Here is a 21,436-nt window from a genome sequence, read left to right on the forward strand (position 1 = left end):
ACCTACACAGAAGGCACCCAGTGAGTGTTGACCATTACTAAGGGTAGGAGAATTGGGGCTGGGCAGATCTAAGAGATACCAAGATCACATTGCAGAGCTAGGATCTGATCCCTGACCATGCTCCAGGCCAAGGGGAACTCTCTCCATGATAAACCCAGACCCAAACTAAGTTCACAGTCTTGAAGAATCTTTTCTAAGTGACTGAAGGATTTATCAGGCCTTGGAAACACTCTGCCAGTGAGAAGTGGCAGATAAGAGCTGTGTCTTACCAGGATTTAGAAGACCAGCTTGGAGCCACCTCGAGGTTCCCTCGTTTTCTGAATCCCAATGGATTTAAGATGGGTGAAGGTCTCTGTCTCCCCCAGAGAATACTGAGAGCTCTGTCGCGCATCTGTACCTCCACCAGCAGGGACAACTGCAGATTTTCTTGTCTGGAAGGGCACAGGGGCAGCTCTCAGACCGGAAAAAAGGAGGCTCAAGTCTCCCATGCCGCCCATCTCCTACCCCACAGACCCCTCAGAGTCTCCATTGCGCATTAGATCACTGCTAGAAACTAACCCAGGCGGGAAAGTAATATTCACAAAAGAAGCAGACAAAAGTAAATTTTCTACTGGAAAACCCCTTGGGAAGATCTTTGGGGAGGGGGGCAGGTAGGCGCGGTGCGCCGCGAAGGGCCGATGCTAAGGGTCGACCCCCTAACCCTCCACCCGCCTCCATCAAGGCTTCTAGCGGCGCTGGGGGCGCTTTAGTGCCTGGTGGCGTAACTCAGACAGGGGTGGGGGCGTGTGTCGTCTGTGCTCAAATTCGCAGCCTACAGGTGCCGAGTCAGATCTGAAAGTACGCAAGTTGGGTTGAATCTGGCCCTCTCAAGAGATTTTGAATCGACCCATCTCTCCCAAACGAAACAATAGCTTCGGAATATTTTTGAATGAGGCAGCCGAATTCGATAACAGCTTCACTCAAAACGGCAAACAAGATTGCTCCCCTCGCCAAATCGGAACTGGAACTGAATTCGGGAAAATAGGAAGGAGAAAAACCTTGCTTGGCGCTCCAAGCCTCCGCGGGGGTCTCCCGCGACCCCCCAAGTCCCGGACACCCGCGGCCGGTGCCTTCAGGCGTCCCAGCGCCGGGTGCTCCTCCTCTCCCAACCCGCGCGCCCCCTCGCTGCCGGCGCTGCTAGGGTTAAAAGTTACCTCTCGGTTTCTTCTGCCTCCAGCCCCCCCCCCCGGGGGGCCGGATGATGTAACCCCCCTCCCCGCGCCCTCCCCGCCCCCCTCCACCATGTGACACTTTAATTAATAATAGCGCCGTCAGCACAACAAACGCACAACACAAGGAGAAACTTGGTGTCCAGGGGAGGCCCCCGGCGGCTGGAGAGCGGCGGAGGCGGGCGCAAAGGCCGGAGGGAGAGGAGGCGAGGGGCGGCCCGACGCGGGGAGGGAGCGAGGCGAGCGGTCATGTGCCCGTGCCCCCTGCACCGCGGCCGCGGCCCCCCAGCCGTGTGCGCCTGCAGCGCGGGCCGCCTGGGTCTGCGCTCGTCCGCCGCGCAGCTCACGGCCGCCCGGCTCAAGGCACTCGGCGACGAGCTGCACCAGCGCACCATGTGGCGGCGCCGCGCGCGGAGCCGGAGGGCGCCGGCGCCCAGCGCGCTCCCCACCTACTGGCCCTGGCTGTGCGCGGCCGCGCAGGTGGCGGCGCTGGCGGCCTGGCTGCTCGGCAGGCGGAACTTGTAGGAACGCGGGGCTTCTTGGTGGGGCCGGAGCCGAGACCCAGCCGGAGCGAGCAACAGGTACGCGAGCGAGCGCCAGGGCGCGGCGGCTGGGGACTGGAGACGCGGGGCTGGCTGGGGAGCGAGAGAGCCCCAAGTGCGGCTTTCTTCTCTTCCCATCTCCTTCCTCTGCTCCCTTCTCTCGCAAGGATCTCCGTCCCCCTCCTCGGCAGTCCCCATCTCTCCTTCCAAGCATCACGTCCACCGTTTCTGCCCCTTGTCTCCGACTCCTTAAGCGCATCTTGCCACTCCCTCCAGCGGGGTGGCTTTGGAAGGACTTTGGCCTCTATAAGCCCCACCAGCCTTTCAAGCAAACACAGTGGAAGTAAAAAGTGTGCTTGCTGTGAGAGAAGAGTCACCAGCCACACCAAAGAATTATAATCTATCGCGGTTTCAAGACAAGTCCCTAGTCTTCTTCCAAGTCGCTCCCTGGTCCTAAGTCGCCGCGGTCTCCATCACCTCAGCGCCAGACCCTCTGCTTCCTAAATGTCACTTCTCCACTTTCTGTTGCACGTCCTCGGGCGCCCCGAGCGCATCTCGCGAATTTCTCCTCCTCCAGGTTTCTGGCCGGCTCTTTCTCCGTAAAGCCCGCACACTTCGCAGTTTTCCTCTGCTCTGCCAACTTCTTCGCTGCTTCTTAGCAGCGGTGTCCCGTTTAAGGAGCTTGGCTTCCTTTTCACGAAATAGGGAGCTAAGATGAAGGAGATGCCCCGAAGTGGGCTGGGATCTGAGGCTCTTCGGGAAACTCCAAGGGGGGGAAGCCTTAATGAAAGAGCATTGACTGAGCTTCTGGGGTGCCCAGCCCCGTTGACGAAGGGAATGTTTCAGAGGCTGCAGAATGCTTGGCAATGCGTGGTGGGGGGGGGTGTGAGTATTGAACACCTAGTATGTTTGGTACCAGAGGCAGAATGGTATTGAGCACCTACTGTGTGCTAGGTCCTTGGGGTTGGGGAATTACTGAGCTCCAGCTGTGCGCTTGGCTCTGTGCTAGGCGCTTTCGGGAGCGAACATGTAAGGACTGTCTTTTCAGATTCTGAAATAGAGAGGAGAGCCGTAGAGAATGGCGATGGAGGGAATCAGGCTGCGCCCAACATAGGTGGGTCTAGGCCCGGAAAGTGAAGGTCGAAGGTGAGAAGGCCAGGATCAGGTTGCCATGGCCCACGGACGCCAAGCGCCCAGGTCGCAGCCGAGCCCCACGGTGCAACGACACCCTGGGAAGCTGGCTCAGCGCCCGCAGGGAGAGGTGGCAGCCGGAGCGTGGGGGGTGGCAGCGCCCGGGAAGCTGCGGGGGTGCGCGGGGTGTGAGCCGGGAGCGCGGGCGACAGATGTCGCGTGGGCCGGCGCAGCCCGGGCGCTGGCGAAGAGAGGTGCGCTCTTCTGGGCAGTCTTTGCCCGGGTCCTGGAGGTCCCATCTACTGCTCTCGGAAGAGAGGCCCGGGTATACCCTCGACCGCAGGGGACCACGATGGGGTTGCTGAATCCTAGGGGCAGGACCGTCTTGTATGGGGCGCGGGGCGGGGGGGATGAGAAAAAGGGAGTCGAACAAGAGACGCGAAGCCCAAAGTGTGAAATCTAGAGAAAGGCGGAAGGAAGGTGGGAGAGGAGGGAGAGGAAAAACGGTGGCAAGACGAGGAAAGTCGGAGGAGCTGGAGAAAAAGAGACTTCTTGGAGAATAAGATAGTGGGAAAGTGGATTACAAAGATGGGGACCGAGAGGAATCCAGTAGAGATGGAGAAGAGGGCTTCTTCATGTCTTGGGGTCCAGGCAAGGCTGGAGAAGCGCTCCCTTACCAGGACTAGGCGGTGAGGGATGCTGGGCATCCCACCCAGAGGGCGGAGAATGCCCAGCCCAAGGAAGGCTGTGTGTGCGCTGTGTGCGCGTCGGGGCTGAGGCTGCTCCCAGGGACCCCAGGAGAAGGCTGTCGGCTGGGAGGTGATCCGAGACCTCTGCGAGGGCGCCAGCAGCGGATGGAGCGCGCCCCTCTGCGCTCGGACGCGGGGGAGGACCCACGGGGTAAGGGGAGGGGACGGGGAGGAATTTCGCTTGTGCGGTGTCAGCAGATAATTGAAACGGAAGAATTTATTTCTCCCTCCTCACTCTGCTTCTGTCCCAAAGTCCTGTGCTGCGTCCCGACTCCAGGTCACCCCCTCAGCACACCCCTGGGTTCTCCTCCCGCCTACTGTGTCGCGTCCGGACTTCCCAAGCAACCACACCATCTAGGGTCCTTCCGTGTCTGCTGCCCAGACCCCAGGATGCCCAGCACAGTTTTCCTGGAGCGTCACACCTCGCTCCCTCTGATCACTGTGCCCGCATCCCGGGGTTTCCCATTCCGGGTCTCCCAAGCTCCGCCCCTATCCTCAGGACTTGGATCCTCTCCCTGCTACCTACAACCCGGGCCTTTCTTGAGCTTTTGGCTTGACTGGGGAAAACCTATCTTTTCCCAGCCTTCGGTAAGTTAGGAAGAAGTGAAAGGAAATCCCCTGGAGAAGGAGTTTGTTGAGTGCTGTTTGTGGTCTTCTCCACATTTCCTATCCCAGAGGATAAGTGGGGATGCTCACAGGGTTCCGAAGGTGTTCCAGGGAGGCCTGAATCAGCCACTAGGACTGACCATTTTCTTAGGCTTTAAGGGTTGAGCTTTACTATATGCACAACAGCAGTCTCAGCAAACTTGTTTTGAGCCTGTACTGTGAGCCGGCAATACTCTTCTCAGAAGTCCCATCAAACAAACAAACAAAATCCAGAAAGAACCTCTGAGACCCAGTTGTCCCATATGTAAAGTGGGGACAATAGTGGTACCTAAATGCATAGATATTGTCAAGAGGGTAAAATGAAATCATATGCAGAAAGCTCTAAAACAGTGCCTGGTACATAAAAAAGAAAAACAAAAGGGAGCTATCATGACTATGATTATGCATTTAATATCTTTCTTTCCCAAAGTAGACAACATTTTACCATTGTCATTGCTGGTGATTCCATATCATTCCTGCTTGCCACCTGGGGAATCAGGGCCATGTGGACCAGGACAGTATAGCAGTTAAGAGCATGGCTTTAGGGTCAGATGGAACTGGATTTAAGTCCCAGCCTAGGAACTTTCTGGCAGTGTGACCTTGGGTAAGAACCATAACCTCTCTGAGCCTGTATCTGTAAACTGGAGCTGTATCTCTATCAAGGTTGTTGGGAGGTTGATGGGAGAGCATCCATTTCAAGTGCCCAGTGCAGTGCCTGGCACTTAGCAGAATCATCAGAGGATGTTATGGAATGGTTAATGCCATTCTTACTGTTTCAAAGGGGAAACTGAGGCAGAGAGAGTCCACCTAATTCATCCCAAAGGATCAGTGGCAACGTCAGAACTGGAATTGGAGTTTCTGTCTTTGAGGGCCTGCAGCAGCACGCAGCCCCTCCAATGACTTGAGGGGTGCAGGGGAGGAGGAGATACCAGGCAGCAAGCAGAGGAGATACCAGGCAGCAAGCAGTGAGCCTCGAATCCCTGCATTAGAGAGATTCCCTTTCTGAGAGAGCCTGGGGGAGGCTCCTTGGAGGCTGGGGAGGCCGGGAGGAGAATGGGTATGATTTAACCAGTCACTGCTGGAAGATACAGGAGAAGGAACAAAAGATGCTTTATGGTGAGTGCTGGCTGGCAGAGGCGTGGGAGGGAGGGAGAAGTGTGCTTTGGGAGGGGGCGGGGAGGGAGAGAGAAGGAGGAATCTGTCTGGGAGAGGGGACCAGGGGTGGGTAGAACCTTGCCTTGAGACTAAGGAGAAGGGGAGAAAGGGGGACTCTGCACGCCCAAGAGGCGACGTGGTCAGCTGCAGAGAAGATAATGGGCCAGCAGGAGCCTGCTTTAATGAATTAATGACGGCCTGGCCTGCCCACCAGACATGCTAACTGGTTCTTGGCAGGTACTTTGGGGATTAAGTGGTTAAACCTGGAGGCCCATCCCTCAGGCCTCCCTCCCAACCGGCTGCACCCCTGCTAGGATTACTTTTAGAGCTTGAAAGCCTAGGCAAGGAAGGAAAGGAGGGAGCAGAAGGGGAGACAGTTGTTGGGGGTTGGGGAAGGTGGGGAGGAACCTACCCCGCTCCTGGGAAGGAGCCAGATGTGCAGGACTATGGCAGCCTTTCTGCCACGTGGTCCCTGTCTGCAGTCACCTGCTTGCCCAGTGAGAGGCCAGAGCACAAGTGACTGAGCTGTGGATGGAAAAACAGCCACACCCGGGGATAAACATACCCCCAGATGTGGGCTGGGTGGATTTAGCAACTGCACCTCTGGTTTTTGAAAAGTCAGCTTTTCAGGCCTACATTTGGGGTAGGGAGGAGTGGAGTGAGGGCTTCTGTTTCCCTTCTGATCATCACTGTGTGTGACAGCATTTCCCAAGAGCTGCCCCACAGTATCCCTAACCCTTGGCAACTTGCCTGTCACATAGTGGATACAAAATAACTATGATGAAGACATGAATCAATCAGAAACGATACAAGATGACTATTACTGTTTCCCAAATTCAGCTTCTTTCCCTTATTCACCTATTACTTATTGAGTGCCTACTGTGTACAGGGCACTGTGGACCCAGGAAGGACACAGAAGTCCCTGCTTTCATGGAACCCACATTTTAATGGTAAGAGACAGATGATGAATCAATAAAGATTGCTCTGGTTGCTGTTGCTGTGTAACTAATTACTCCAAAACTTAGTGGTTTAAAACAGCTCTTTGATTATGCTCACCTGTTCTGTGGGTTAGACATTCAGACCGGGCATAGCAGGGGCGACTTGGCTCTATTCCTGGCTGGCTGGGGGCTGGAGTCATGGTGGGGGTCGTGGGAGGGGAATCTTCATTTCCAGATTGTTGATGCTGGGCGCTGGCTGGGATGGCCAATCAGAGCATCTATACTCAGCCTCCTGTTGTGGCCTGGGCTTCCCCACAGCAAGCATGGCAGCCTCAGAGTAAATGGATTCTGACCTGGTGTCTTAGCGCTCCAAAAGCAAACATCCCAGGGCGGGGGTGGGGCAAGTGGAAGCTGCTTTGCCTTTTCTGACCCAGCTTTAGAAATCCCTTTGGTTAAAAGCAAGTCATAAACTGACCCAGATTTAAGGGGAGTGGAGTTAGACACCACCCCATGGGGGAGTGGCAAGGTTCTAGACTACCAGGTGGGAGAGGAGATATTGTTGTGGCCATTTGGGGATTATGCGGTTCTAACAGAGACAATTTCAGAAAGCGCTGAGAGCTCTGAAGACTACACAAAGGAAATGTACCTCAGAAGTATGCGGGTTTGGTTACAGACCACTGCAATAAAGCGAGTCAGGAATGTTTTGGTTTCCCAGTGTGTATAAAAGTTATGTTTACAAATAGATAAAAAATGAATTTCTTCTGTGTAGCATAGGGAACTATATTCAATATCTTGTAATAACCTTTAATGAAAAAGAATATGAAAATGATTAAATGTGTGTATATATATATATATATATATATATATGCTCGGGACATTGTGCTGTACACCAGAAATTGACACATTGTAACTGACTATACTTCAATTTTTAAAAAAGTTATGTTTACACTACACTGTGATCTATTAATTGTGCAAAAGCACCATCTTTAAAAACAATGTACGAACCTCAATTAAAAACACTTTATTGCTAAAAAGTGCTAACCACCATCTGATCCTTCTGTAAGTCATAATCTTTTTGCAATAATCACGTCCAAGATCACTGATCACAGGTCACCATAACAAATATAATAATAATGAAAATGTTTGAAATAGTGTGAGAATTACCCAAATGTGACACAGAGACACGAAGTGAGGCAATGCTGTTGGAAAAATGGTGTCGATAGACTTGCTTGATGCAGGGTTGCCACCAACCTTCTATTTAGTAAAAAAACAAAACAAAACAAAAAAATATATATATATCATATCTTCGAGGTATGCGTGTCATAGAGAGCGCCTGGGGCACTCGTTACCTGCAGTGCCTGGTGATGGTCACTTTGAGGAGGAACCAAGGGACTAGTGACTTAAGTGACAAGAAACCAGACAGGGCACTTGGAAGAGAGGTGTTCTAGGAAGAGAGAATAATAGCACATCCAGTGCCCTGGAGGTGAGATTTCTACACGGTATGTTTGAGGAAGAGAAAAATGAGCAGTGGGCTAACATCACATGAACTTGGTGGAGAGGAAGTCAGAGAGGGGCTAGATCAGGTCGTGGTAGGGAGGTTGAGTTTTGTTGTAAAGGGATTCACAGGTGTCGACAGCACATGTAGAGGCACTTGACAAGAGGGGAATTAGACGCAGTGCAATTAATGGGGCTATGTTCTATCCTCATGCGTTTGCAAACTTGAATTGAGCACCAGCTCAGAGACAGGCAACAGGATACAGGGATGTGAAGATAAATTAGTCCTAGCGCCTGGCCTCAGATGCTCCTAGACCTCAGGGCAGGGGCAGGAGACCCTGGCTCTGACCCCCCCACCCCAGCCTCTCAGTGGAAATGAACTAGTTCACCTCCCGCCGAGGTCTGAGAGGTCTGGTCCCCGAACCAGCTCCCCGATGCCCAACCCTGAGCACCCTCCAGAACGTTGTGGGTACTGGCTGGATTTCTATCACCTAAGAAATTTCATCATTTAAGTCAGTATTGTCTCTCCTCCCTCCTTCCTGCCCTAAACTGGTGCCTGTGCTACTGATGCTTTAGCCCACATCAGGGAAATGCCTCCTTTCAGTATTGCTGGTTACCCAGGAAAAGAGAAAGTTCCTTTACTCCCCTGTGCAGAGAAAATCGGCTGCCCCACAGAGTGTTGCCATCTTTGAACCTCTGCTCCACAGGCCACAGACTTGGGCAAGATGGAATTAAATAGCCTTGGGAAACTTAATACAATATTCCTTTTTAAAAATAGCTTCTTTCTTGATTACAAAAATATTACAAGTTCATTATCAAAAACTTAGAAAATACTGAATAAAAGAAAACTTTAGTCGATTGTTTTTAATCTCACTACCCATTGTTAATATTCTGATAGATATCTTTCCATTTTAAAAAATTCACTGAGCAGTACTTTAACAAATGGAATCCCTCTGAATACATTCTCTGTAATCTGACTTAGTCATTATATCACGGACATTTCTCTGTGCTTTATAACAGTTTCTATGACACATTTCTTAAAGGTTGTTTAGTATTTCACTGTTTGACTGTTCCATCATTTACCTTCTCAGTCTGCTATTATTGGGCAGTTAGATTATTTCCAGTGTGACGCAGTGCATCCTGGGTTATCACTCTTTGGGCACAAGAATGCCCACCAGTGGAAGTTTGATATCAAAGTGTATAAAGACATTCTTTTATTATAAGGATTGTTTAACGAGTATAAAGTATAAAATCTTGTGGTAAAGACCCAGAAGGACTTTCTAGATAAACTCTGACACTTGTTCCCATTTCTCATTTATGTCACTGGCGTAATGTGATTATCAGCTTGGCTTGGAGCTGGCTGTGACCATCCTCAGTTAAATCTATGTTGTCTTCTTATGGAATAGTCTTCGTGGACCACACTTCTAGCCATTGTTTGAGTGGATGAGTGCTGATGATCCCTGGCGTGCCCATCCCAACTTCAGGGAAAGATTCCAAGTCACAGCAGTGTCACCAAGGGTTTGGAGAGCTTCCTTGCCTGCCTGGCTGTACCTGTCACCATGGTACAGCCGTGCACCACATTCATCTGATATTCTTAGATCTGGCACATGGGACTTAATAAATACCATAGGATACTAACATACTGGTGGTGGGGAAATGTAGATGAAGTATTTTTGGAGGGGTCTTCAGAGATTGGGTATGTGTCAGGAGCTATGGATAGATTTGAGAAGAGGTACCACCTTCAAAGATAGCCCATACTGAAAATGTTTTAGCCTCTTGGCACACCATGGGGCCTAATTCTGGATTCAGAAAGTTTAACTGCTGGTAACTGTTTATCTCGTTCACCCAGATTTTATGGTGAGGCAGGACAGCTTGGTGGAAAGCAGCATGGACTTCGGAGTCAGGTGGACTTTCAGATCAGGTCCTGATCTGCCATTTACCAGTTGTATGACCTTAGGCATGTCCCTCTGCCTTCTTGGCAGTATAAGGCATGTCACTGGTGTTTAGAAAATAGGAGAAAATGGTAAATGATACTGTGGGATAGTGCTGTTCTTATTTGGTGTAAATTTCAGTCCATGGGCCCATAGTCAGAGGATGGTGGGAACCCTTAGGGGGCTTTTCTGAAAGTGGTTGCTAATCCTGCCCCCCGCCCACCAGTGCAGTGACTCACCAACAGCCTTCTTAAGCCCCTGCACCAGGGCTGGGGGAACCCCCTAGGACGAGACTCCCCAACCTGGGGGACACTGGCCTCCAGGTCCCTGGAGGGCCCTCATCCTGTTATTTTGCCTTTCACTGTATCCCAGCACCTGGCCCAGTGACCAGCACAGAGCAGGCATTCTCTGACTACTGAATGAATAGATGGATGGATGGGTGGGTAAATGAATGAATGCATCTGGGAGAGACTCAGGGAATTTAGGACCCCCCAGAAATGAGACACAAAATTGACTGATTTCATCTTCCTCTATCCCCTTCCCCTAACTTCAGAGAGAAACCATAGCTTTGACCCAAGTCTCAAATGATCTATGATCCAAAGAGGTCACCGTTCTGGTAGCCAGAGGTAGACATGACTTTAGAAATCGCCTAACCCAACTCCTTCACCTTATAGACGGGGAAACCAAGGCATAGAGATAACTACTGTGCATCAAGACGAGGCTCTTCTCAGCTGTAGGAACAAGGGAGTGAGGCTTCTGCTTTGTCTAACGCTGCAGCAGGTCCACAGCTCACAACTTCCCACCTGCAGCACCCCAAGTAGGGTCTCCAGGTTTCCTGTTCTCCCCTCTGCCCGCCTGCCCTTCCACTCTGTGGGTGAAAAGTGGAAATAAGGGACATTTTTACAAAGGCGTTTCATGAGTCTCTTCAGTTGTGAGCTTTGATTGTGAGTCAGCATTTGAGAAAGTTCCTTATGAGCCAAGTTTGAGGAAAAACATCCCAGGGGCAGGACAAGTGGCTCCTAGGGGGCGGTGGCCTTTATGTTTTTAAACTAGTTTTAAATTGTACAATGACTCCTTGCTCCTTGCAAAAAAAGAAAAGAAAAAAATACATAAATGATACAGAGTTAAAGTGTATAAAGTACTGTAAATGCTCTTTTACTGTGCCCCCAAAGCTGCTCCCCTGGGGTAACTTTGAGTCTGAAGTACATTAAAACAACAATAATAACGACAACAAAGGCAGACCTTACTATGTGCCAGACTTCTAAGTGCCTCACATATGTTAATACTTTCAGTCCTTACATCAACACAGTGAGATTCACTATTATTGTCTGCTTTTTCCATATAAGACAGCTGAGGCCCAGAGAGGTTCATAACTGGCCCAAGGTCACACAGCTTTTACGTGCCTGAATTAGGATTCCAATTCAGGTGTTGAGTGTTGAGTGCCAGAGTCTGGGCCCTTAACCAGTACACTATTTTGCCCTTCTGCCATACCTTTCAGTATGGATATGTAGACAGAGATAGATATTTGTGTACACACACACACACACACATTCATTAAAGGAAAAAACATCTGGGATCCTGCTATTTGGCCATTTGCTCTTTTCAGTTAAGAATCATAGCTATCTTTCTGTCTTAGTCATGTTTAGATTTGCCTCTTTCTAATATGCACTGTAGCTTCCTTTGTTAACTCGGTCTCCTACCGATAAATACATGGGGATTGTTTTCAAATTTGTAATAAATTCCAAATTCATTACACATACAGCTGGAGGGAACATCCTTGAGCACATTTATGTGACTGCTTCTGTGGGCTGGATCCCTGGTCTAGGGCGTCCAATTAAAAATCCCCCAACAGCGTATGCACAGGCCCACCCTCTGACTGTGATGACATGGTGTCCACTGGCTCGCTGATGCCGCGCAGAGGTGTGCTTCTGATGTTCCCCTTTCACTGTGGTCACCAACCTGTAACCAATACATCACGGGCACAGGAATTTGTCCACTTAGCAGCCCTGGGAAAGCCTTAGAAAGACTCATTACATACAGGCTCAGTGATTTACAGGTAGGGAAAGTGAAAATCATTTGCTGGTCCTAGTTTTGCAAGAAAACGATACCGTTTCTCTCCTGATGCCATGGTTACGTTCCCTTCATCATCTCCATTCAACTCAGGTGTCGACACAACCTCCGCTGTCACCACATTCAGGTGCACTTCCCTGCTCATCGTGGTCCCCTGTTTGAGCCGTACTTTGTCACTGCCCTTGCACCTTTCTCAGTCAGGTCCTCTCCCCACCAAAACAATCCTGTCTTCTTCCAAATGTGGACGAACTATGTATGTGTGTCTTCAAGGCCCCGTTCAAATCCAGCTTCCACTCTGAATTTTTCCTGGTGAGTGTAATCACATCCTGACTGCTGGGCTATAAACACACCTGCAGACAATGGTCTGTTGCAGTCCTGGCCTCTCGTATTTCATGTCTTCCCCAGTGAGACGGGAGGCAGACTGAAGACAGGCACTCGGCTTTATCTCGTGCAGAGAACAATGCTTAGCACAAAGTCAACACACTCAACAGCACACAGTAGGTGCTTAATAAATATGGTTCCTTTCTCTCCCTCCAGCCTTCCATTTTGTCACCGTGTTTAAGGCAGCATAATAACCTACAGGCTGATGCTACTGACTTTCATTCTATAGGTTAGTGTAACTACACAATAAAGTGAGATTTTTTTTTTAGGGGTTACAGAAGCTGGTTTCCATAAACTAAATCAAGTGTGTTTCTCAACTGAGTTGATGGATGACTCTGATTCAGTATTCCTTGAATACCTAGGGCAGCTACACAGTAAAGCAGACAGTCTCCTGCACTTGTGCCCTGATGGGCTAGGAGGGGAACGGGCTGGTGCGGGAATGGTAGGCTGGAGGGCGATGGTGCAGCTCCAAGGCAAAAGGTTTGCAGTTACTGATCCAGATCCTCGTGACTGTCAGCTAATGTAGGCTGTGGGGGGTCTGTGGGATTACGACTTCCCTCTTTCATGCAGTTGTATCATTATCCAAATAAGAGGCAGAGAGCACCCCTAAAGTGAGTCATCAGGAGAGTTTAGTAAAGGTTTGATGGCAAAGGGTGGGCAGAGTTTAGGAAATCAGTGAGGGACCCTGCAGCACCCCCGGCCTGAAAGTGAGGTGAAGGAATAGGACGCGGAGCCTGGAGAGGCTCCTGGAGCTGCACCGGAGGGCTTCCTGGCAGGCACTGTGGCTGATCTGTGCCCTGATCGCACTGTCCCATTACTGCCTTCTGCGAACTAGACCTGGCAGGAGGCCAGAGGCCAAGGGAGCTAGCCTGTTGGTTCAGTTCCTACAAGTCAACATCCCGGACTTTTTCCTACTTGAAGGTCATAAAGTGCTCTCTCTCCCCCTTTCTCTCCTACACATATTTATACATCGTATCTACGTCTATACATACCCCCGGAGAGACTCGGTCTGCATCCCTCACACGGCAGTTCTCACACCACCTGCTTTAGAGTCATGTGTGAATTGTTTTTACCTCCTCTGCTAACTCTCCAACCTCCTGTCTTTGCTTGAGCCTCATTAAGCTCCCTGACCTAGTCATGGTAATTCATTCCTGTGTCCCGTTTCTTCTCCTTTCCTCCCCTCCCATCCCCCTCTCTCTGCACCCCCTTCCTCTACTCCTCTTCCTCTTCCTGATACAATTTGGATCCCATGAAATCCGTCCTTTTAAAGTGCACAAGTCAATGGTTTTTATTATATTTCCAAAGTTGTGCAGCCCTCCCCACAACCAATTTTAGAGCATTTTCATTTCCCCGGCAGAAGCCCTGTACCCATTAGCAGTTACTCCCCAGTTACTTGCATTCCCTAACCCCTCTTCCCTGCCCTGGGCAGCCACGAATCTGCTTTCTGTCTCTATAGATTTGCTTGTTCTAGACATTTCCTATAAACAGAATCATGCAATATTTGTCCCTTCATGCCTGGCTTCTTTCATTTAGCATCATGTCTTCAAGGTTCATCATGTAGCATGTATCAGTGCTTCATTCCTTTTCATGGCCAAATAATATTCCATTGTATGGAAGTATCCCATTTAATTTATGCATTCATCACATGATGGACATTTGGGTTGTTTGCACTTTGGGGCCATTTATGTACAGGTTTTTGTGTGGCCAAATGTTTTCCATTCTCTTGGGTATATGCTGTTTTTTCTGTCCTGCCTGGAGTACCTCATCTGATTCTGGCTAATTCCCTGGCATCCTTCAGTACTCAGCAGGGGTTTGCCTCTTTCTCTGAGGAGCTTTCTCTGACTCCCCTGCTCTATCATGAGATGCCTCTCCTCTGGGCTCCCATAGCCCAAGTTTACCCAGATTGCGTGCTCTCCTTGTGACACTGTCGTTACCAATTTCTTCCTGTCTCCCTCTGTTTGGCCTCTGAGCTCGTTAAGGGTAAGAACTTTGTCACTGGATCTGTAACATCTAGGATAGTGCCTGGCATGTTTGGCAGTGAATGGATGGATGGATGGATGCAGGCAAGCAGAGACTGTCCTGCAAGTCTGCCTTGAATATGGATCTATGAGATGAATAGATGACGGTCCTGTTCCTGATTTGGAGGAGCCAAAAAGTAGCACGGTTACCTATCACAGAAGATGTCTATGCAAACATCTAGGTCTGAAAACAGAGATGGGTGTGTGTATGGGGGGGTGCATGAGGAAATGTATGTTTATGGAAAGCTGCTACATGGACAGGACTTTGAGGGGTGGGGCAGCACCAAGACTAATTTTAGGGGGACCTGTCTTCCATAATCAGAGCTTTGGTGCCTAGCAGCTCTCTCCCATCCCCTCTAGCTCCCGACACAGGACACGTGGGGCTGGGTGTGCAGGAGCCCAGTGCACTGACACCATCTTCAGTGGCTGATGCACGTGCCTACTGACTGAACTGCAAGTCTTTATTTCTGCAGGTTGGTGAAAACCCTGTGTCCTTGGAGAAAGCTGGTTCCCGTTTTCCTGAGGGGGAGCCCAGAGCTTGAAAGGTCGCAGTTGGCACTTCGAGAAGGAAGTGGAGAATAAAGACGGCGCCTGGAGCAATAGTAGCAACGTGGAATGGGACTGGGGAAGCCCCTTGGACATCCAGCTGCAGAAACAGACACCCCAACGCTATTTACAAACAGCCCTATATATATATAAAAAGAAAATATGAATATTACTATTCAGTGCATGCCTTGTTGAGGACGTGGTCCCCTCCCTTTTCTGCACCTTCCGATGTGAACTTTGATGCTCTTTCCTGTCTGGGGCACTGGAAGAGAGATCGTTACTGTGTACCTAGAAAATCTGCAAAGACTGGTGGGGATTAGCCTCAGAGGTGACTAACCGCCTGGGAGGGATGCTGGTGGAGGACGAGGTGAAACTGCAAAAGGCAAAATAGAAAGAAAAAGTGAGGAGGACTTGGGGCCAATTCTGTAGGGGCAGTCTGGGATACCTCCATTTCTTAACTCTTGACAAGTCCTAATCTATCTCTCTCCCTCCCTAGATAGATGGCTAGTCCCACTGTCACATCAAGACAAATGGGATTTTTTTTTCCTACCAATCTGGTGTGTCTGGTGCTTCACCTAAATTTTGCTGGTGCTAAGTGTGTTCTTGCTGGTGCTGCCATGGTATTCTGCGGCCAGACCAGCAAGGCCCGGGAACAAGAGAGATTACTATTTTGCTGTTTTGGATTCTCTTTTTTTAAGGGATCAGTCACAAAGTGCCACTTGAGAGTCTTTTCTCTTTCTCTACGTGGGGATGAATATCCAGAGGTGTTCTGGAGCAAACCTTGGGGTCTGGGAGGAAGTGGAGGGGATGGCACTGAGTGGCTTGCTGGTTACGTGGTGGAAAGCTGACCTCACATACGACTTGTTTGCAGTCTCCTCCACCGCCACAGAAGTATCCTGGGAGTTCAGTCCACAGCCTCCCCCACTCCCCAAGGGGATTTCAGGGCTTAGGTTTTATGGATTAAAGAGCCAAGAAATGGCTACGTTGTGGTCAAGGGTGATTTATAAGCAAGGGAGGTTGGGGGAGGGAGAGGGTCATTTAAATGAAATGCACCAGCATCTCACTGACTGACAGAGGGTCTGATTTTTTTTTTTTTCCAAGATAAGCTACTATTTTCAGAAGTTTCTTGAAGGGCTAAAAAAGAAAAAGATGTGTGCTGGACTGAGACTTGGCTGCAAAGACTCTTCAGGGAGCGATGATTATTTTTTTGCTTTCATTAAAAATAAATCCAACAACAGGTATTCCTCTGTGCAGGACACACACTGCCTTTTTCAAAACTGAGTTGGTGAGGCACCAGGCTGCAGGTTCAGACAGTCGCTCTTCAAAGCTGGATTTGCAGATCACCACCCAGAACCGACGGACAGGGGGTCTGCGGTGCTGGTTAGTGCACACCCTTCCAGTTCTAAGAAGCCAGCAGAGGGATCAGCCATTTTAAGGTTGACATGGGGCTGAAACAGCCATTCTTCCCCATGGGCTTTGCTGAAAATTACCAGGTCCTTTAGAATGCAGGAGCTTTCAGTGCTGCTGCAAGCTGGGAGCTGTCTTTCTTTCTTTAAAAAAAAAAACAAACAAAAAACTATGCCTATGTTTTCCTAAATAGCCCTTTAAAGAAAAATGCAATCCAGAACTGCTGAAGGTGAGGGCAGCTTCCCCTCTCCTCCAGACAGCCTGGAACTCAGCAAAACAAAAAGGAAAGCTGATTTTTGGGGAACTTGTTTCCCTTCAGGGCTGGAGCCCTCCCTACAGTTACGTTTACAGGGGACGGTGTGTAGGCAGGGGTCGGCAGAGAGCCGCAGGTGGCATTCCCACCAAGCCAAGAACTTAGAGAAGGCAGATGAATTAGAATGATACGACGTGCAGACACTAGTCTTTCCCGCTTACCCCATTTTCTGGGGCCGGGGTTTTCATTACTGTAGTTGTACGTGATCACAGCTCTCTTCTGCTCCTTTAAGGCTGCGCCTTCCAGACTGCAGTGGGGACAGCTGACCACCTAGATGCAGGTTAAAGGTCAGGAGATCCCTTTTTTGACCCTGATTAGCTTATGACATTTCCTCTAGAGAATCCAGACTCCAAATGCTGGGGTTTTGGGCAATACTGATTTCAATGAAGCCACACTGCTGAGAGAACTGGGCACCCAGGACCTTCCTGATGGAGCTTTACAGCCAAGTCCCTTGTACATATTCTCTTGTATTATTAGAAACTGTGTATTTATCTAATCCTGGCTTTTTTCTTGCACATCATTAATTTGAGTGCATTTCTCAACTGCCCCGATTTTTGACAAGGGGTTGTTTTTAATGCTTGTTTTTATATGAGATTTGACTTCTTGATGGACATTTGTATTAGGAAATTGAAGCATGATATATATGTATATATTGTCTCCACCGTCTCTCCTATTGCATTACTTGAATTGCATGAGATAGTGGGGTGGTGGTTTTTTTAAAAAAATATTTCCACAGTGTGCAAAGTGCTGGCACCATCCCTCCTTCTCTTCCCCCTCCCTTTTCTCTGGCTGCCAAGGAGTCATTGATTTTGATTAGCTTCACTGCAGAGCGTCTGTGAAGAGAGAGAGAGAGGGAGGGAGGCTTTGAAATAAATTTAAAAAAAAGACCTCATATCGGGTTTCAGCAGACAGCAATGTGTGTGTGTGTGTGTGTGTCCGTGCAGAGCAGAGGGAGGCCTCTGAGATCATCGTTTAGGTAGCTTGCTGCATAATGAGGTGAGGAGAAAACAGAAAGATCTCCTTCCTGGTTGTTCTCAGAGGATGGGGGTCCAGGAACCACAGGGATTGGAACCTCTTGGGACATCAACATTCCAACTTAGATCCATTCCCTTCTGGAAGCTTCTCTCCTCTACCCCCAACCCCCACGAGCAAATAAGATCTCTTTTCCCCTTTTCAGATTTGGGGGTTCCATTTCACATTCCCTTTGGCATAGATATAGCTTGAGTAACAGGTTTCTTTGGGGGAGCCCATGTGCCTCTGTGGCTGCTGTCCATGGTCCTAGGCTGTGTGTCTCCTAGAACTCAATTCCCATTTTGTTCCTCTTTCATTGGGATACTGGAGACTTCTTTTCCACTTCTTCCAGTGGTCTCATTTTAAAATTCTTCTCTATTTTGATGGGGGAAAAAGGTGATTTAAACAATACTGTCACAGAACAATGGAGCTGTGACTCTGGTTTCACAATTTATGTATCTGAGCTCATGCTTTATTATCATGTTTCTGACAGTGACAAAATATCACTTCCCCTCACTGGGAAATTGGCAAAGTCCTCCTCTGATCCTGCACAAGTATCTTTTGGGGACACTGGCTTGCTGCTGTGGACTTGTTGAGTGTCCATCTGGTATTAGAAGCTGCAGTAGAAGATGCATTAGAAGAAAACAGGTTTTGTTCTTCAATGTTGATACCAGTTCCTTTTCTGAATGACTTCTTAAGTCCATCTGGGCCAATCACAGGGCCAGAAGCAGGTTTGGGGGTGAGGGGACAGGCTAGACACCCTGGCCTAGTCCCATGGGAGCTGATGGAGGGAGGAAGTTGATATCAAGAGTGTCATTTTAAAGCGTAAACCAAAAGTTATTTTTAAAAGTTGAATTTGTTCTTTCAATACCTGTTTATTGAGCACCTACAGTGTGCCAGGTTGTAGAATCTCCTTTAGAAATATACTTATGTATTGATGATGGAGGGGTAGACCTGCTTGGAACCAGACGATGCTGAACGTCCCTTTCCAGTCTGGTTCACGGTGTTTAACAGATTTAACAGGTCATCACTGTGTCCCTAAGCCTTGCTGGCAGGTTATTTTATAGTATTTATATTTACTGAGAGCTACATTACCATGAAGGTGATTCAAAAGCTGACAACCTCAACTCATTCCCAGCATGAAAAGACTGGTTCTTGCTGCTTCACAGTAAAGAAAGCACCCATGTATGGCGGGCTCACACCCCCAAGCACTGTGTTAAGTGCTCATGTTTCCCCCTTAGTTATTCCTCATGCTCACTCCGGAAGACAGTGCTGTTACGATTCCCATTTTACAGTTGAGAAAGCTGAGGCTCAGAGAGGTTATGAAATTTAGCCTAAGTTGCATGTGAAGAGGCTGAGCAAAGATCCGGATTCAGGTTTGCCTGACTCCCCCTCCACATCCCCCAAGTCCATGAGCTACCTGTCCTGCTACACTGGGTCCCTTCCTGAGCTGGTTCCACGGCACTACTAGTTCAAGGGCAAGCCCAAGCCTGGGGCCCAGTAAGGAGCAGGGGAGCCTGACTTAGGTTGCATCTGGGGACACTCTAGGACAGGCTGGATGGTTTAGTTGGGGATTTTATGTATCTGTTCCCTGCCTTTTGAGTTCCTGATTTCTATAAGGTCCCTGGGACAAGCATCTCATTTGCAAACATGCGTTGTTCAACTTACTTCCTAGGACATGGGAAGCCTTTCTCACCTCCTTCCCGTCCCATCCCCCACTTGAACCCCCAAGTTCCTCCCCTCAAGGTCTTTTGCACTATAAGTGCCCAGGAGCCCGTGTGTGCGGTGGGGATGGCTGTGGGGCTGTTTGGAACCTCAGTGAGGCCTCTGACTCAGCTGGAGAGGCAATAAGCTTGGGGACATTCCGTTCTGGGTTCTACCCTTGCTGGTTCGTCATGCTCTTTCGTAAGAGGAATTTCGTACCTTGGAGATGCTTTGTACATATTTGTAATGACTTTATTAAAAAATTGGTTGTGTGCTTCCAGCCAAAGACCTTTGCGTTTTCATTTCCTTTTGGAAGGCTGGTCCCCAAAGACTATGGGAGGTTCTGGCTGCACACCCCAACCTTCTGTGGGACAGAACGTCATACCCTCACCTCCTGTCTTTGTCGTATTCCTGAGAACACCCCAAGGGGAGGGTTGGCCTAAGTAGTACCCTTGGGTTGAGCAACAGGTTGGGGGAACCTGCCCAACAGTTCAAGGTCAGTACACAAAACCATCGTTTATGCATAACATCATGTAGATAAGCCAATGAGCCTGCAGATTGATGTCCCCAGCTGTGGGCAAACAGGCTGCTCTACATGGGATACTTTCACCAGCATTTACCTGGCCTGAGATGTACCAAAAGGCCAAATTCTAGTTTGTTCCTAAGACTGGTAGGTTGAAGACAGGTTGTTTTTCTAGATAATAGATCCTCTTCTTCTTTGGGGACCCACCCATCCCCACTTTCAGTCCATGTGGCTTGGAGAGGTAGACTCCATCTCCCACCCACCTCTGTCCCCACATCCAGAGCTCAACATCTGACCTAGGCCCGTTCAGCATTCCCAAAGCTAAAGTGACTGGTTTGGGGACAAAATAATGAGAATCAACCTCAGGACTCCTACTGGAGCTTTGGAAAAGCAGGAACTCACTTTGCTGGGGTCTGAAGCTGGTAGAACATAAACACAGAGCTTCTGGGGGCCATCTTACCACCACATGGGAGCCAACTCCCAGAAAACCAAACCATCTCAAAGGAAAACAGAATTGAAGGATGGAAAGACACAGTTCTAATATCATTCCTGGAGCCCCTGAATCCAGTTGTACCTGAAACCCATACTGTTACACGAGTCAAATAAAGTACTTCTTTTATTTAAGCTGTATTTGAGTTGGTTTTCAAGTAACTGCAAGCAGAAAGTTCTGCCTGATGCGCTTTTGTGGACAACTTCATAATGTTGACCAAGAGTATGAATTCCCACCAAATGCCATTAATTTACATCTTAAATATCATCATCTGGCATCTGCGAAGACCCTTCTTGAATCAGCCCACACATCCTGGGGCCATTCAACCTATAGTTAACGGCCACAGTGGACACTATAGATGCCACACCAAGATCCCTTGTGATCCCTTCCACCAGTTCTGTGGGCCATCCTGCACCTGTGTGATTCATGGCACCTGACACCTTCAGAGGCTTGGCGCCTCCTCCATGGAGTGCCTGAGAGGTACTCACCCCTATCAGCCCCCAGTTAAGGACTGACGGTGTGGGAGGACAGAAACCTCAAGGTGGGGCAAACTCTGAGATGCAGCTGGTGCTCCAGAGCTCCCCGTGGGACCAAGCTGAGGTGTGGCTTCTCTGACAGTCGCCCTCTTGTTGGGTTTCATACCCTTCCCTCTCCTGTCTCACTCATTACCTTCCTGGTTTCTCCTGGGAGCACTTCCTTAATAAATCACGTGCAACTTCATGGGATCCACTTTAGGGAAAACCTGACATCAGATGACCACCCACTGCACAAAGTGCTTCTTTGCATTTGCCCTAAAACATGTCCACTGGCTTCAAGGGGTGAACAGAGACTCAAGACCACAGATGTAAGTTTCATTGACAGGTCATATTTATTGGCAGTGTCAACTTCAAGGGATGTTAAAACACCAAAAAGCAGCTCTGTTTGGCCCAGTATTAACAGTATTAAAAAGATTCCAGGACTTGCTTTACATTAGCTCTTTCCAACCCTCAGTCTTGGCAGCCCTGGAAGTCTCCCAAGGTGTTGAACCTATTCTGTCTGGGTCCAAAGCTTGCCTTTTTAGCTCTCATACTTATTCTGCTCAAGATCTTTTACATTAAGAGGGCCATTTCCAAGAATTTGTGGAACTTGAGTCAGTGAATCATAAAATATTAAGAGAAGGATTCTCTGACCTGACACTCAG

At 49.1% G+C, this 21,436-nt stretch overlaps 1 protein-coding gene across 1 annotated transcript; it reads left to right on the top strand.

Annotated features, from left to right (window-relative positions):
• Window positions 1-1,352: 1,352 nt before the first annotated feature.
• HRK (harakiri, BCL2 interacting protein) lies at window positions 1,353-19,602 on the top strand. The gene is made up of 2 exons (XM_032471696.1): window positions 1,353-1,789; window positions 14,736-19,602. Exon 1 carries the CDS (start codon window positions 1,458-1,460, stop codon window positions 1,731-1,733), a length of 276 nt encoding a protein of 91 aa, XP_032327587.1. The 5' UTR covers window positions 1,353-1,457; the 3' UTR covers window positions 1,734-1,789; window positions 14,736-19,602.
• Window positions 19,603-21,436: the final 1,834 nt, after the last annotated feature.

This window comes from Camelus ferus, chromosome 32, assembly GCF_009834535.1.
Source record: "Camelus ferus isolate YT-003-E chromosome 32, BCGSAC_Cfer_1.0, whole genome shotgun sequence".
Lineage (NCBI taxonomy): Eukaryota > Metazoa > Chordata > Mammalia > Artiodactyla > Camelidae > Camelus > Camelus ferus.